At 37.1% G+C, this 18,215-nt stretch overlaps 1 protein-coding gene across 1 annotated transcript in view; it reads left to right on the top strand.

The window, feature by feature from the left end:
* LOC125695153 (cytosolic phospholipase A2 epsilon-like) overlaps positions 1-17,049 on the top strand; it is a 31,212-nt gene extending 14,163 nt beyond the window's left edge. Inside the window, exons 7-21 of the mRNA XM_048949284.1 lie at positions 2,772-2,814; positions 3,297-3,360; positions 4,467-4,609; positions 4,756-4,845; positions 5,527-5,564; positions 7,392-7,527; positions 9,359-9,495; positions 10,576-10,798; positions 11,656-11,770; positions 12,431-12,568; positions 12,838-12,945; positions 13,382-13,573; positions 14,058-14,227; positions 15,653-15,839; positions 16,680-17,049. Coding sequence (XP_048805241.1) covers positions 2,772-2,814; positions 3,297-3,360; positions 4,467-4,609; positions 4,756-4,845; positions 5,527-5,564; positions 7,392-7,527; positions 9,359-9,495; positions 10,576-10,798; positions 11,656-11,770; positions 12,431-12,568; positions 12,838-12,945; positions 13,382-13,573; positions 14,058-14,227; positions 15,653-15,839; positions 16,680-16,888 — 1,993 coding nt within the window. The 3' untranslated portion in view covers positions 16,889-17,049. The remainder of the gene's footprint in view (positions 1-2,771; positions 2,815-3,296; positions 3,361-4,466; positions 4,610-4,755; positions 4,846-5,526; positions 5,565-7,391; positions 7,528-9,358; positions 9,496-10,575; positions 10,799-11,655; positions 11,771-12,430; positions 12,569-12,837; positions 12,946-13,381; positions 13,574-14,057; positions 14,228-15,652; positions 15,840-16,679) is intronic.
* Positions 17,050-18,215: the final 1,166 nt, after the last annotated feature.

Below are 18,215 nucleotides of genomic sequence, written 5' to 3'. Positions count from 1 at the left end.
GAATGTAAATAGATGTACAAAAAGTTGTATAAAACTTGAATGTTAATTATTAAATTATGGCAAACAGATTATTTTTAGAAAATAAAAGCCTTTATTTCTTTCTGTAGTTCTGCTGTGTTGCTTTGAGAAAGTTTCCCTGTGTGTCTTCGGAGCAGCAGATCATGTCTTCAGTTTGGTTTGGGTGCTGCTGGGGAAACTGAGTGGGCTGAATCTCAGTCTGTTGAGGGCTGTGTAATTATATATGTTCTTATATGTATTTGTGTCAGGAAGTTCCCAGTCCTCAAGGAGCACATGAGACAAAAGTTTTAAGTCAAGGAAGATAATTGCCCAGCAATCTCTTGAGTATGTTTTTTTTTTTTTAAAATTGAAATAGCTCCATCCGCCATCCTTCTCTCAGGTCATCAGAAAAGTAGCCTATCATATGCCACTAAAAAGAGAACAGGAGCAGCTGGATCTGACACAAAAGAATTATGATTTCGTACGTAGGTAGCTAAAAGTGACTCTCCAGTGAAACAGGACATGGTTGTCTACTTTAATTGAAGTTGTAATGTAAGAATCCAAGTGGCATTGATTTCCCAACAGTATTGGCTGTTTCATTATAAACCAGGTATGGTGGAAGGAGGAAAAGGGAGCTTGATCTGGAGCAGGTGTTGTGTTGCAGAGGCATAGGATGGGAGGTGATCCACGGGGTCACAAAGCCCATCAGTCTTGGGTACCCCATTTGATAGATATTTAGTGGGGAAAGATGTCCAGGGTTTTTGTTCCTGGCTTTCCCTGCTGCAGGCCATACTGTGCTCCCAGCTGCCTTAGTAAAGCCAAGACCTGCATTATAAAGGCCACAGGTTACAAACTGTGATGGAGGACAAGACAGAAGTGTTACTGTGTGTAATGAGAGTCATGTGATAGCAGGCTGTTCGTTAGGGAAAGTGATAGCTAGTAAGTGTGTTAACTAACAAATTAGTCAATAAATGGATGTTATTCAGTACACAAATATAGGTAAAATATTCAAAAGTCCCAATCAAAAGAAATGCTAAGAACTCTCAGCTCCTCTGTGTTTGATCTCCAAAGCTTCAAAGAAAGGTGAATGCCTTTGCTCTTCTGAAAACAAATGTACAGGTCATCAGGTTAAAATAATAACGTCTGTCCTATTCAGTGAATGGCAGAAGCCTTGAAACTCAGCATCTAGAAGTTGAAAGTGCAGTGTAGAGAGTAAGCAATAAATGGCAGCAACTGGGCTTCCTTACCAGAATGGCCGCACAGCTTCTACCGCTAATGGGATATCTCTTCTGGCAGTGCTCAAAGCTTGTGCTGTCCTAGTTCTTCTCAGGGGTCTTCCGAGTCATTTGGTGCAACAGTTCAAATTCTTCCACGTGGTTTGAAAGTCATGCTTTGGATCTCAGTTTAACTTTATTCTTTGTTGATACCAAGAACTCAAATAATGCTACACTCTTCTGGATACTTACCTCCATCAGAAGGCATTTTTCCTTCTGTTTACATGTTCGTCTTAACAGCATATGCAGGCTGAAATCTTTTAGTATCCGTCCAGCTGTTTCTCTGCTTTCCTTGCACTACTTCATGAAATATATGAGTATAGTGATGCCATTAGACATGTAAGGTTTGACTACAAATAAGTGGACAAGTTTGAAAGGAATCCTGAGTTGCAATTATATCCATTTTCCTTACAGATAGAAACATGTAAGTATGTTCTGTGACTGATGTTCTTTGAACTCATTTAACATAATTTTTCAATATGAGATGATCCTACAAAATTCTGAAATGAGTAACTTTTCCTGAGTTTGCTGCATTTAGCCAAATTGTTGTGGTGGCAGTTTTTTTTTTTTTTTTTTTCTTGAAGGAAAACATTGGTTTGAAAATGAAACTTTAAAGTTGTTTATCAGATCTGAAATAGTGTGAGAATTCTTTGTCATGAGAAATTCTACGAAGCTATTTTCATTCATAAATTCTAATAGTCTATGATAATATTCTCATAAATTTGGTAATAATGTAATTGATCTGATTTTAATGGAAGCTAAATACATGGTTTCTGCTTAGATGTGGTACTTGTCTCACACAGTCATACGCTTGAGATTACAGTATATATAATCAATAACTTGTATAGTCTGAATAGATTACTCATACTTTCTGCATTGGATTGAGGAGTCGGTGCAAAAGTCTTATGATTTTAGACATATGTTTTAATGAGGAGCTGCCTGGTTATTTTTTTTAGTGGTGCGATTTTTTTGTTTGGTTTTGGTGGAAAAAGTATTTAAGAATCTAAAAATTAGTTTCTACAGTATATGAACCAATTTCTGCCCTTAGATGGTTAAGTAGAAACACATCTATATATAGCTTATATATTAAAATTTCACATCCTACTTGCGAATGTCTTAATAAATGTGAGTGTCTTTGTCTTCATACTTCTATGGTAACCTGGGCAAGTGGTTTTTTTTTGGGGGGGGTACAGTAACTTAGGCCAAACTGTGTAATGCTCAAAATGATCAGAATAGCTGTAATGGCTCCAACTCAACTCAAACTCACTATATTCTGTGTTAAACACTTCATTAAAGGAAGTGTGAAAAATGACATAAGTAAAAGCCAGGCTGCATATTTTATCATGGGACAAGGATGGAATTACCAGTCAGTCTGCTAGAATTTTGTTTGTTAACAGCTTTAAAGCATTTCTGAATTGAGAATGAATATTAAAGTTGAAAGTGTCAAACTGGTGGGGGGAAAATATTTATCTGAAATGTTCTTTCCATTTTATTTTCCAGTCCGGACTATCCTGATGGCATCATTACTAATGGAGTGCTAGTGGTAATTATTTCTTACGATCTTTCCTATGCATGTATAACAACTGTACGTACTCCTAACTTGGAGAACTGAGTTATGTCCCAAACACTGTATTGTCAGCAACAGGAAGGCACTGATGGGTAGTTTCCTACAAACTGTTTCTACATTATGCCCCATACTAGCAGGAGTTAATGAAGAAAGTGATAAAATGCTCTGTTTAGAGTCCTGTATCTCAAGACTCCTATTATTTTAAATAGGTCTCATCTTCCTCACTTCCTTGGCTCTCCAAGTTCAAAGCAATTCATGAGTTCAAAGCAATTCATGAGTTGCTCCTCTTTACTTTCCAACCCATAAAAAATGCTATGTCAGTATTATCTCTTAATAGTAATAATAGATAATAGCTGTGTTGCCATTGATCAGCTAGAGGGTTTGGTTAAGAACACTATGAATCACTTGCAATGACATTTACATTTCTCTTAATCATCATTTGTCCTCTCTTGTTACAGGCTCGTGAGGTTTCCTGTTTGGAGGTCAGAGTGGATACAGGGAAGCTGAAGCAGCAATCCACAAGTGAGGTTATTGCTTCATTAACCTATTGTTTTTGTGTTGTGATTCAGTGATTATAACAGATGTTGAAAAATTAATGATCAGTTGTGCATGTTACTCTAGCTGTGTCACATAATACTTAGTTTTGCCATGCTCTGCCTTGCGGAAAAAAAATGTGTGTGTTGAAATTCAAGTTAATCAAGTATTTGGTTAATTTGGTTAATTTGGTTAATTTGGTTAATTTGGTTATTTGGTTTGGTACATGGCAAATTTTAAACTGATGCAAAAATAATGCCATCTACACCTTGGCCTGCCAAGGGAGGTGGTGGAGTCGCCGTCCCTGGCAGTGGTCAAGAGGCACCTAGATGAGGAGCTACGAGATATGGGTTAGTTTGTGGTGGCAATAGTAATGAGAAGAGGTTGGACTAGATAATCTTACAGGTCATTTCCAACCTTGTGATTCTGTGATTCTATGATTCTATGAATTAAAAAATTGGGGAAAAAAAAATGGTGTTCTCTTTAGCTATTACTTGCTTGATATGAAAATTGTTAAGTGAATTTTAAAGTTACAAGTTTTTTTTCTTTTTAAAAGTTTTAATATAGAAAACACTTTATTTTGTATGCTTGATTTGAGATTGAGTACGTCCAAGGTTTCTGCATACTCAAGGCTGTTTCTGTTTTAGTGACACAATTCTCATGGAAGAGTAATGACACAAGGCATGTGTCAATTATTTTGCACTATTTTGAATTTGAAACAATGCACAAGATGAACCAGAACAAGCAGATAACAAATAAATGAATCTTTTGTTCAATGTGAATAATCCTAAATTCCTTTAAACTAACACTCCTTTAAGTCTAAGTTTCTGTTTTACTTATTCATGGGAAGTGTAATAACATAATAGCATTTCAAAAGTGTGTGATTTCTGTTTATTAATGACTTATACCAAGGTCTACCAAGTGTTTCTATATTAGTTTTTGATTTATTTTGGCCACCCAAAGTTTACTTTATCATTGAGGTAAAAGAAAAATCAGACAAAAAGCATGCAGGGTAAAAACATATTTCAGTTATCAATCATGTATGTTTGCTTGGAATAGTTAAACTAATTTTTGTTCCCTGCCTTTATATTTAGATCTGGAGCTTATGTTCACAGTGAAAGGATCCCATGAAGGAAGCCAGAAGATTTCCCTGGGCTATGAACCCGGCCTTCAGATCATTGTATTTCATTGCATCATAAATGACCAGACAAGACTGGACATCATGTTACCAGAAGAGGTACATTCCTCTTCTGTATGTTAGAATTAACCATCGTGACATTAGCAGAAAAAAAAAAATGAAGCCAACCAGTCTTCTTAAAAGCAGAAGTGCTAGAGATTACAAACTTTTCATGTGCATCCCTGCTGCTTTTCGCATTATTTCAGCTGGCTGACAAAAATGGAACTCAGGAATATGGAGTCCTCTCTTTTCCTCTGAATTCACTCCCTTTGCAGAAGGAAATAACAGTAGAAGAGGTGAGTGCTCGAGAACATTTTTGAAATAAATATTTTAGAACTTTTCTTAATTTTGTCCTGCTAGAAATAAGGTCACCAAGAGAGAAAAATTGCTGTGTTAGATCATATAGATATTTGCTGAAAGTGTTTAAAAATAATAAAGGTTGTCATATTCACTTTCATGAAACAGATGGTAGCAATCACTGTAGTAATTGCTTAATCTTTGCGAATCTACATACCAAAATTAGAATTAAGGAGTTTCAAGGGAAAAAAAAAAAGATGGCCATACGCACATGTGTTCCACAATTTGTTATTAGAATAATTTCACAATGGCTATTAATTAAAAGGCAGCTCAGAATATGAGCTTAATTCAGATCTTACCTCAGTATTGGTGTTAAGAGAATGGTTTGTAATGTTTTGTAACATTTTTTGTAGTATTTGTAATATTTTTCAATGAGGCTATTTGGTGGTTCTTGCTCTAGGCGTGCATGCTCAGTGTTACGTGTGAGTTCATTGTCCCAGGCAGTCTTATTAGACAAGAGAGAATTTGATTCCAGAACAGAGTTCGTTTAATTGTACCAAAATAATACTCCCAAACATGTGAATTATCTTTTGAGAACCTCATTCCTTGCCTAAGCTGAAAGGAGGGGATAACTATTTTTAAAATTTATTGGCAATTAACTTTGTTTTCTTCATTTCTAGGATCAATCCTTTGAGTTGTACTTGACATCAAGAAAATGGTAAGATAGCCTCCTTTTATCCAAGTGTCCAGGATTACTGTAAACAATTATCTAGGGTTTTTTCTCTAGACAGTGGAGAGAGGAAAACTTACCACGTGAGTGTTTTGTCCTGTACTCAGGTGGTGCCCGAGGTAAGTACAAGTCTATTGTGGTTACAAGGTCATGCAAGACAATATAAGTTTGAGTCTTTCTACGTTTTTATTTTCAGAGTAAGTTAGTTTATTTTATAGCCGCCATTCTTAGACATGAATAAAATTATGCTTTTTTCATATTAACTTTATATCAATAGTCAGATCTAATGGATTAAATAAGCTCTATCCTTCTTTGACTATGCAAAGTCACTAGAAAAACAACGAATGTTCCTTCTCCTGCTTCACTTAGCAAAATGTGTACTGGGACCTGACCAGATGCACCTCTCACTAGCAGTTAATGGGAGCATATTGGTGCCAATGACGGATAACACTGAAGAGAATGAGGTTTTATGGTACAAATGAAAACTTGATACTGTTTACACCGTTCTTACTCTTGGGTGACATGCAAAAGGGAAGTAACATCAATTTACAGAGCATAGGAGGAGTTTGTGTAGATAAATGTAGGGCATGGATAAGAGAGCCTCCTGTTCAATCTCAGCCCATTACAAAATCTGTTGAAGTGTAAATCCTAGAGACTTAGCAAGTGAACAACAGGAAGTGCTAGAGTTTTTTGTCTACCTCTAGGACAGTTGTTTGCTTTTAGGAGGTCAATCAAATCACCTTATTTTATTTTCAAAGTTAATCTGGCATGTACCAAATTTACTGGAGTGCAGAAAATACTAACAACAACCCTTCAGACTTTTGTGTTCCTAGGCATTAGTGAAGGTATGTTCAGATTAGAATTTGCGGCCACCAGAGGGTGGTGTGACACAAAAGATTTGAGCAGTATTGAGAACACTTTTTGTTTGTTTGTTTGTTGTGTTTTGTTTTCTGTACTAAGCAAATTTGCTTCTTGGGAAGGCACAAAAAAATTAATTGCTGTTTGGTTTTGTGCTTTCTCTTCTGCAAAGCCCTTGGCTTGTGTTTCACGTTTCTCAAGGGATAAAATTCAGCGTGGCTGCTCACAGGGAAAAAATGGTGGATAGTCATATATTTGCAAGATTAAGTTCATAAACGCTTAGCTAGAAATCACACTGGTAAAAGGCATTAAGTATCTGTATAGCTATGAATGAGCTTATCTGTAAGCACAGGTGAAAAGACCACCGTAAAGTAATACAGGCGGAATGCTGCAGAGAAAAACACACTCACTCTGAGCATCACACAAACTGCCTAGTGCTACTCACCTGTTTATCTGACACATTTCCATAGCAAAGACAGACAGCTCTGTAAAGCATTCCAAGTGCTGTCTGGATTTCATAAGACAGTCTGAGCAGAGTGATGTGATGCTGTGGGACTTGTCCTGAGTTACAAGCTCCATTACACATCTTGACAGGACCTCTGCTTTCAGATGTTAGTGAGCTGACTAAACGTGAGGACAACACTGGTGTCATTTGAGTTTTCTTGGATGTCATGGTGATAGAATGGAATGGATACAGAAAAAAGCCACCCTTTTTTGGTGATCTTTCTCTGGCCCGTGTATCTTTACTTTTGTGCTCCTATTCACAAGAGATCTAAAGTACCTTGGAAACTTATCATTGCTACCTCTTGCTGGCAGTAGAAATGTTTATTCTGTTCTTTGTTCAACATGCAGACTTGGCAATGTTTGTTTATGGAATTTGCAGACTACTTCCCCTTACAGGTCCTGATACTGGCTATAGCTGACGCACGTATTGATTTGTCCCATTGCCTGTTCCAGCTCAGGAGATCTGGATGTGCGTCTGGGGTACAGCCTGTGCAGGGAGGAGCAAGACTTCCTGCTGAAAAGAAAGAAATATGTTGCTGCTGCTCTGAAGAAGATCCTTAATTTGGAGGAGGATCTGAAGGAGCATGAGGCAAGCCATGCGATCCCCGGTGGCAACTTCTCTCCAGGAATCAGAGCTTGGCTCACAAACTGAGACAAGAAATAATAAAGCAGCTTAGTTAACACTATTTTTCTAGAGCAGGCCTGCTGTCTAGAGCAAGAGGTAACCAAGAGAAGCAGTGGTTGGTCTCTGCAGCAGCATGGAGAATGCAGGATGTGCCTTTACAGACTCCAAGACTTCTCCACAGCTCTCCAGTTTAACCCATTCCTGATAATTTTTGATGCTGCTCGTGGGTCTCAGGAGGAATATTTTTGTTGGGCATACATGGGAAAGCAGGGGGATGCTCTTTGGGAAGCTGCATGGTCTATCTCAGTAGCAGAGGCAAGGCTTTCCTGCAGAAGAGTTCAGAGCTTTCCTGAAAATTCTGAGATGAGAAAGCTATGTTTTCTCAGATATGGGAATTAAAAGTGTTTTGGGTTGAGTCTGTAGCAGAAAAGATAATGTGGGAAAATGCTTACTGGAATAAAACTGTCCAGCTGGAAAAAAAAGATTGAATCTTGTAGCACAGTTGAGATGTATAGGTGGAACTTTTGATTATAAATTGAGCTTTGTCACTGTAATCCCTGTTCTTCCTTCCACATTTGAATCATAAGCTTTGTAATGGCTTAAACCCAGTTACGTTGCTGAAAATCAAGAACTCTAAACATAACAATTGCAAGAATCCTCTTTAGCTGACAGTGAAAAGGAATAGAAAACTTTTTACTTAACTGTCTATGGTTTCTTGGGGCAAACGGTTGAAATGATGACTGAAATGATAAGACCAAATTTCACTTTTGAAAAGAACTCATTACTCTGGATCTGCTTTTCATGTACTTAATCTCAAAATTTTGATAATATCTCCCTTGTAAACTCTTAAAAAACATTTTCAGCTCAAAGCCATCACTAGCGTTTTAATTTATGTTGAAAGAGATTGGAAAAGGTAAAGAGAAAAAAAATGTATTTTTTGAAATTATTCTGATTTTAAGGTTTTTTTTTTCTTTTTTTTTCTTTTTTTCTTTTTTTTTAAAGATTTTTCCTTCTTATTTTGTAATTATTTTGTAATTTCAACTAGAGGTTGAGCTCATAGCAAGTGTAGGGTAGAACTGTTTTTTGAATTTTTTGGGATGGGAGAAATATTTTTTCTTCAAGCTCTGTTCAGTGACTTCAGAACAGTAGATCTGTTGATGAAATTAGAAGTTAATAACGGAAAGGTGTAAACATTTCCCAAACAGCATGGAAAATGTTAATGGAAGCAAATGGCATACTAGATTAGGAAAAGATTAAGAGAAGAATAGTCTCTTCAATTGCACCTGGAATTTAAGAAGGAAAAATAAACAACCCTATCAATGCTTGTGCCTCAGGACATGAGGTAATTGCTGGCTTGAGGTCAGGAAGGCTTTGGCTGTTGGGCGGTTTGACTGATTACAGGGTGCTCTGCATTCTTCTGAGACACTGATCATTGTTAGAGGCAGAATCACAGATCCTTAATCAGCTTTACCATGGCAAATCCTGTATTTTTTTTTATGATTGCCTCTAATGATACATGTTGAGAAGAATTCCAGGGTGATGAGGTTGATTTCCAATTATATATTAAGTAAATAGCCTCCCCCCCACCCAATCCAGGTGGGTAAAACATGAACTTTGCCTCCCCTGTCAGTCAGATGGTGGCAACAGAAGCCTTTTGCATCACATCCTTTTGCACAAAGTGATGTCACTGCTTACATCAGTGCATCTAAACTGTTACTTAATTTCAGCATTACAGTGTCTTGTCTCTAATACACACATGGCTTTCTCTGCCTTTCTGCCTTGCTGTGTTGGACAGGTGCCAGTGGTGGCCATCACGACGACTGGAGGCGGGACGAGGTCACTGACAGCGATGTATGGCAGCCTACTGGGGCTCCAGAAACTCAATCTGTTAGACTGCATTTCTTACATTGGTGGTTTATCAGGTACCACATGGTGAGAATTGCCTTAATAAGTTGTATGTTTTCTCTGCTGATAGTGTTGATTGTTTGTACAGCACTGTCAGTTTACAATGAATGCACTCAGTAAATCAAAAGCATTTCTGTTTTCCCCGTGATATCTTATTTTCACTTAGAACAAAGAAACAAATGTTCTCAATAAGAGATCAATCATCACCACATTGACACAGTCTGTGACTGATATGTTCATGTAAATGCTGTATTACCTTTTCATATTTTATCAATTATACCTTAGACTGAATGCAATGAATTTGTCTTTAGACTGGAAATTGAAGAAAGATGGGAAGAAGAATTTATGACCGCCATTTGCTGGTTAATCTCACTTCCATTTTGGATTTAAAGTGCATCTTCCTCTGGTAAAAGACGTATTTGGGGCTAGTAGAATTAATATTGTTGAAGATGGTCCAACAAATGATGCTGAGTTACCAGCCTCAGACAGAATGCAACTGTTGTTGCTCATTATAAATGTTTGCTTCTCCCAGTGGGTATACAGCAGTTGATGTCATAATGTAAATAACTGTGAAAAATTTATATGGGTTTTAGACAGTTTCACTCCTCTACACTCTGTTGGAAGTGGAGACAGTTTTTGCGTTGAGTTAGTCACTCCAAAACTTAACGACAGGTTTGTCTAGGTATTCTTTCAGTTTCTCTGCATGCATGTAGAGTATTCAGTGTACTTGTCTGCATTGTGATTTCAAGTGAACAATAGGGATTGTCCAGGACACGTGTCAAGTACTGCCTAGTGCTATCACAGGCAGAAGCCAATATTAGGGGAAAAATTAAGTCTAGGGCAAACTTGTAGGGTTTTCTGGGGACCTGTTTAGTAGTCTTGCCAGATTTCTTTTTTTCTTGAATTTCTTATGCTATTTTTGAGCCCACAAGATCTTGTCATCAAAATTAGGGAAATTTAGGAGAGGATGTATTTGTTCTCAAAATGAAAGGATTTCAGGAGAATCTAGCTTTCAGTTGTGAACCCTATAAGAAGTGAAACAGGCACAAATGTCTTCTGAAGTCAAACCACAGCATTCTTTCATATTTTTTTCTAATGTTTCTTCAGGACAATGGCAAACTTGTATGAAGATGCTGACTGGTCGGAAAAATATCTGGAAGAGGCAATCAAGGAAGCTCGCAAGCAAGTAACAAAAAACAAGATCTGCTGTTTTTCCTTGGATTGTTTGAAGTACTACTACAATGACCTGATGGAGAGGGTTAAAGAAGGACGTAACACATCTTTCATAGACTTATGGGGGCTTGTCATTGAATCCATGCTACATGATAAGGTATTACTCTTTTTTTTTTTTTCCTAGAAATTTGATGAATGTCTATAATTACATAGGAAAAGAAAATTAATCTTGGGATGGCACAACTAATCTTGGGATTGCACTACTAGTGCAAATGGTTGATTATATGCTGAACAGTGAGATTCATTATTAAAACACTTCTCTCACTACAAAGTGAGGTTTATCTTGAAGGAGCAGTAGCGTCCAGTCAAAGGTGTTCTCTTTTCTAGAAAATAAAAAAAAAATCCATATGAAAAAGATTATTTCGTAATGTAAACTCATCACTTTGGACATTAAATATTCTGAAACACATTCTGATTAGAATAGGTACTTAAAAATTAGAAATAACGTATTTCGCTGGCACAAGCTTTAGTTATAGGCTTTTTCATATGGAAGATGATTCAGTGGAAAGACCATTCTTTAAATATTTTGACAAGTTTTAATAGAAATATTTGTACTTTTAGGATAGTATTACTTAAGTTTCCTTCTAATTTATGTTTATACCAGGAAGTTTTGTATTGTCATGTGCAATACAATATATTCTTACATATAAATGTACTTGTAAAGCATAGTAAAATATGATAAACTTCGTTCCATGCACATCAGCCAAAAAAGTACCTTACATTTCACTTACTCGCATACTTCTTCCTGGGAACTGTTTGAGAACCCCTATATTGTAGCTGCTGCTTAATGGATACTTAACTGAATTTTGGATATATAAAAGCAGATACTTCTGAACAGTCCAATGAGATTAAAACAGGAAGGAGAACCTGATAAAGATCATAATTCACATGATATTATTTCAAATGCAAATTGTTTGTCACCTCATTCCTTTAACCAATTTTAATCAAAACCAGAAAGATGAACACAGACTCTCGGATCAGCGGCAGGCAGTGGATAATGGGCAGAACCCATTGCCCATTTATGTGGCCATCAACCTCAAGTCCAACTATAGTGCTCAGGCATTCAGAGGTAATGGATATATATATGTAAGTAATCTAAATGCATGTAATCAGCTTCAATAGTACAATAAGTCCATTCATTATAATAACAAAAAGCTTTTTTTCTCTACATTGCCAGAAACAAAAGTATGTTTATACAAAAGAAGATGCCACTTTTTTTGTGACCAGGATAAATTGCAACTTTTAAATTAAATTAATTCTTGTGATGATTCCACATATTCCAATTTTGAACAGTAAGATCTTTGAAGTTTTTGATCGAGTGGCAGGAAAATTACTATCTCCTCTGTTATTGATTTTCATGGTGTTTATTTAACATCAACAGCTGAATGCTGTCATGACTGCCCTGAAGGAACAAAGATACACATGAGCAATACACATTTTTGGGTAGGACTAACGGGGAATGCTAATAATTTTATTCAGAATAAAGCTTTTCTGCAGAAGATTGCTGCATCTAAAGACTTCACAGTCTAGGACCACCCACCCTAGAAGTGAAAGAAACGTTCTCTCAGGGCATTAGTTCTGTGAGCAATAGAGATACAGCAATAGTTCTAACCAGTATATCATGAGCTAGATAGCATCTTTTTCATTTGCTCCTGTTCTCTGGCCCTATTCTGTGTAGCCATAGTTAATGCATTATTGTCTTTTTATGATTTGGCTGTTGTCTCCATAGAGTGGTTGGAGTTCACTCCTTATGAAGTCAGTCTCCTGAAATATGGAGCATCTATCCGCGCAGAACATTTTGGAAGTGAATTCTTTATGGGAAGGCTTGTGAAGAGGCTCCCAGAGACTCGGATCTGCTACATGCAAGGTGACTATTGCATAGAAAGCAAGGTGGTCCACTTGAAAGAGGCTGGTGCTTTTGAGCATATTACATGTGGAGGACAACCCTGGGAAAGCACCAGCAAACAGGTTAGGCAGGTGTGAGGCCATATTAGTGAGCACATACTTAGGAAGCGTGCCCACAGAGATGGCCATCTGGACAGAGGAAGTATCAAAGAGGCATGACTGAAGGTATGTACCAATTAAAATTCTTCCAAAACTATTCCATCAGTTTATGTTCTCTCTTTCATGTTACAGGCATGTGGAGTAGTATATTTTCCATAGATGTGATGTATGTCTGGAATTTGGCTGCTGATTCAGAGGATTTCTGGTTCAGATGGACCAGGGATAGAGTAAAAGATATTGGTGAGATATTTTTGTGGTTTTTTTCACCACCAGCTTGATTGTTTCCCTAAGTTGGATAATGTTGAAAGCTAAGTGATACTAGCATGTTTTCTGGATTGTTCTGTTCAAAGGCCAATGCTATTAACTTATCTTTTGGCTCTCAGCTCTCCCCTGCACCACACACTGCAGTGGAGGTGCACATCATTCAAGGAGTGTGAGGTAGTGCTTAGTGCCTGGAAGCTTGCTGCCTGCAGGTCACATTTAATTCATAGTATAACTGAGTTTTATTTGGTAGTACATGCTTCAGGGCTTATTGCTGTATTTGGTTTACGTTCTGATTGGAGATGGTGGCAACTGTAGATGTTTCATGCTTTTTCTTGTTGTTGTTGTTTTTGTTTTTAGATACAGATTATTTGTGAAAAGTGTCCTAAACTCAGAAATACTTTCTTTCTTGCAGAGGAAGAACCCTTTCTGTCCATGAATCCTTGTGAGGTAGACACGTGTATGCTCAGTCCCTCATCCACCTTCTCCTCTGTTCTGCGAGATGTCTTAACGGGACGCCCAACCATTGCACAGTATCCCAATTTTATCAGAGGCTTACAGATGCACAGCAAGTACCTGGAGAGTGATGGATTTTCTACCTGGAAAGGCACAGTAACACAGCATGTTTTTGAGCAGCATTTTTGGAAGGTTTAGGTTTGGGAATCTGCTTAGGATTTCCAACGCGGAGGAAGAGATAGGGCTGACTTCTGAAACTCCAAGTTCCCCCAAATGGAAGAAGTGACAGCCAAATTTAACATGTATTTCAGATTTTTGTTTCAGTAGGGAGGTAGCGGTGCTTTAAAAATTCAGTTTGACTGGGGATTGTGTGCAATGGACAATAGAAACTCAGCCTGGGAAAAAAAAAATTAGGGGGTCTACCCTTTATAGCCTGGAGCTGCATGAGGTGCCTAAGGAGGAAGGAAAAAGCTGTACTATGTCATTTATTCCTATAAATCAGTGCCTGTTGTTAGTCAGCAAAGAAAGGCAGGGGAAATTGAGGGCAGAATTCTCTGTTCTTCCCTCTTTGATTGTTTCTCTGTAGAAAGTGAATATTGTTTTTGACTTACTGACAAAAAATATGTGTGTTTCAGACACAGTAATAGACACCTTTCCAAATAAATTGATGGAGACAGCTAATGATGAGCTCTCCCTGGTTGACACTGGGTTTTTCATCAATACCAGTTACCCACCACTTTTGAGATCGAAAAGGGAAGTGGACGTCATCCTGCATTTAAATTACAGTGGGGGGTCCCAAACACTGGTAAGAAAAGCCGATGGTATTTGGGATCCTTTTCCTTTGTGTCTGTTTTAGTCTACAGCATTTGTCAATTAAAACGATTAACTTTCCAGTACTGAAGTGGGAAGAATTAATCTTTTTCTAGTTTCTACCACCACTTTGATGATGATTTTGCCTCTCTGTGTCAGAAATTGTCACCAATATTCTAGAAGGACAGGTAACTTTCCTTAGAGTCCTCTGCTTAAACTAGGAGGCTGGCAGTAGATGCTATGACAAAGAGATATGAACAAAAGAGTGAACTACTATGAAGAATTCTTTAAATTATTTCCAGAATTAAAGATACTGGTGAGGACATTGCTCTACTTCAAGGTAAAAATGGAACTGATGGGTGGAGCTGCCAATAATGTTGCAACACCCTTCCCAGTAGCTAGCATGCTCAGTATGCTTTTCTATTGTATGTTGATGAAAAATAGCACACTGGGCTTGCTGTTACAATATGTATTGATTAAGATGATTTATTACTTAGATTACTAGATTAATTTCTCAGTAGCAAAGAAGGATGATCGGAGACAGTGGATGAATATTAGTGTTTTAAAATCATCAAAGTCTTTGCTGCAGTGGACATAAGGTTTTTGAAGGGGGATGATTAAGGAATTACCAGGTACTCTGATATTGATTTTTGGTTATCTCTGAATTGAGAAAGTTACAAAGGTAATCAGAGTCCTTACAAAATTTTAACAGATTACATGGAAAAATCTATGTGGTTCTGGGCTTGTTTATCTCATGTTAGTCTTATAAAAATGGACTAGCTGAAGCTGGACTTGATTAATAAAGACAAATAAGATAATTAATGTTGCGTATGTAGTGAGATAATTATAAAAATGAACATAGACTTACAGTAAATATAGCTGTTTAAACAAACTGTTTTCTTTATGAGATCAGTAGGTATGTTGATAAACAGTCACATATAAATATGTTGATAATAGTCATTTTTAAATGACTGTAAACCATGCAGAAGATGGAAAGACTGGAGAAGTGACAAATATTGAAGAGGTCAAGACAGTGGTGCAGAGTATCTAGACTGATTGGTTCCTTCTCCATTCTGGCAGTTTTGTATTTCCTTTCCCTCCTGAGCCCATTTAGAGAAACTGTTTAATTAGAACCACAAAACCAGTCCTCTGGCTTTTGGCTTTATTTGCAGGTTTGTAGAAAGTGGGTATTTTCTTGTTTTGCCTGAAGCAATGAAGAAAATAAATAAGTTGTAATGTATGGTATGGTTAAGATCCTATTTCTGAAACTTAACATCTTCCCAGAGGAAGAAAATTCAAGCCTTGGATTGTAACTGTTAGCTGCTGGAACTTAAAAAAAAAAAAAAAAAAAAAAAAAAAAAAAAAAAGAGTACTGGATCTTCTGTGATTTTTTTTTTCTTTATTTTATTTATTCATTCAGCCTCTGGATCAGATTGCAAAATACATATCGGGGCAAGGAATTCCATTTCCCAAAATTGAGATAAGTGATGAAGACAGGGAAAACTTGAAGGAATGTTATGTTTTTGAAGATGCTGACAGTCCACAAGTTCCAACAGTGCTCTTCTTCCCCTTAGTGAACGACACTTTCAAGAACTATAAAGCTCCTGGTGAGTCACCTGTATCTTCCAATTTTAATAAAGAGTTACTTGCCTGGTGTGCCTTCTCCATCTCATATCTAACCTCTCACTGGTTATCTCTGACATTCTTTCTAATGCTGACGTAGTCTCATTGCTGACAAAGAACTACTCTATACTAGTATCTCTGAACCAAGCAAACCACAGAAACTGATCTAATATATTTAGGATGAAAACACGCATTTATTCTACAAGAATTGCTTGAGATAGCAAGAAGGTAAATCTTCCAAAATATATACAGCATGGGTAGCAGGTCCTCAAGCTGTCACACTATATTGACACACACTTCTTATGCACCAGTACTTGCAAAAAGAAATGAAACATTCTATAGGTTTTGGTGGTAGTCTGGTAGACTATCTTCTTCCCAATTCAGAACTGAATGGACTGGAATTTTTTTATTTTTAATTTTATTTATTCATTTATTTATTTTTAAGTATGAACTGTGTCCTCTCTCTGAGGGTTATCATTTCTCCCAAACTTCCAGTAGGCATTGCTATTCCAGTACAAGATTGTTTTCCTTCTGCTTCCTCATCTCTAGTTTGAACAACAAAGACTCCATGTTTTCTAAGCAGTGGTCTACAAGTGCTTCTGCTGATAATGGATGGCTTTCTTATTCCCAGCTACATGGGTATAGTTCAGTCTTGGGCAGAGGCTTGATTCAGAATCTGAAATATATGTTGATACTGAGCTAATCACTTCTCCTTCAAATCTCTCTTTTCTACCTAAAATTACTTAATTGATATAATTATATCATTGATATAACTATATGCTGTGTTAAAATCTTACTGTTGCCTCTTGTGGTTTTTCCCTCAGGTGTGGAAAGGAGTCCTGAAGAGATGGCTGAAGGCAGAGTTGATGTTTGCAGTATTCTTTCCCCATTTACAACAAGGGAGGTCTGTTTCAGTGAAGAGAATTTTGACAAACTGGTGAAATTGACTGATTACAATGTCCTGAATAATGAAAACTTGATTATTCAGGCCTTGCGCATGGCAGTGGCACGGAGGAAGCAGAGGAATTACTAGCCACCATTTGCTAACTTTAAACTCCCATGTGATATTTCTTGAGTTGTCTGTCATCTAGTGAGATTAAACTGTTTGATGCTTGCCACTCTAATCTGCAGTTGAAATTGCATCACCCCTTGGAATTGATGGACTCCAGTTCATTCTATTTAAGTGACTGTTCAGATGGGCAGAATGGAATTCACAGTGGTTTAATCCAAAAGAAACTTCAAAACAACAAATTTACATTTAGTTTTGTTACCTTGTTATTTTTCCAGTGGAGATATATATAATATAATATAGTGTTTTCTGTGATTACAATGAAATATGTAGCACATTAAAAATGTGAATCAAACCAAAACTCATACGTTTTTCTGTCTGGCCAAGCAGCAATCCCTTGAACTGGAATCTCTCTGTTTGTTAGCTTATTGATTGTGTTGGTCTTGCTTATCTTAATCATTGACATTATGAAGTTTGTCATCTCTGATGTGATTGTCTACTATGAGATTTTTTTTAACTCACTTCACTAGTCTTTGAAAATAAGTGCTTTTTTTCAAGTTACTACCAGTGTTAAAAATAATCTATGAAGCTTTGACCATCTATTAAAAGAAAATCCAAACAACTCAGAATGAAGTTGTCACTGTTTTATACTGTCATAATTGTCCTTTAAAATGCTCTTCACAGAACCACTTATAGTCAGCCTAAGTAGTTGCTGTGCTTCCCAGCTACTTTGATTTTTCTCTTGGAGTTGCTGCGTGTTGTGCCTCTCATCTTCACCTGTCTTCAGTGTTCCTGTCAGCAGTCCATCTTCCAATGTTTCGGAGAATGGGAAGTGGCTGATAGCTGGTGCATAGAATACGACAATGCAAGAAGACCTTTTGAGCAATCTTCCAGATACAGTTTTTGTAACTGTTCAGCATTTTCCTGCAAATAGTTTTTTTTTTTTTTTTTTTTGTAGAGATTGTGCTGAAGGAGTGATTTTCCCATCATCAAAAATTCAAAAGGCCCTCTGAGGGAAGCTAGTTGCCAGAGGCAATCTTCTCACAGTTCTGCAGTGGGTAGATCACAAGTTGTCTTTCTCAACAGCTGCTCTACACTGTGATACATGAAGAGTCTGCTCACAGCAGCTCAAATAATGCTTGGGATTGTCTTGCTTTTGGTAATAAAAGAGGAATAATAAAAGGACGTGGTGTAACCTTGTTTCCAGGTGCAGTATTGCATGTTGAAATTCAGATTATTAGCCCTGCATGTTATGAGGCAACTGTAGTTGTGATTCAGCTCCAGAACACTAGAATCAGCTCAAGGAATACCTTTGGGTCTTTCCCAGATATCAGTTTGATTTGTGGTTTCT

The sequence above is a fragment of the Lagopus muta genome, chromosome 6 (genome assembly GCF_023343835.1).
Source record: "Lagopus muta isolate bLagMut1 chromosome 6, bLagMut1 primary, whole genome shotgun sequence".
NCBI classification, from domain to species: Eukaryota; Metazoa; Chordata; class Aves; order Galliformes; family Phasianidae; genus Lagopus; species Lagopus muta.
This window is presented reverse-complemented; position numbering and strand designations above follow the sequence as displayed.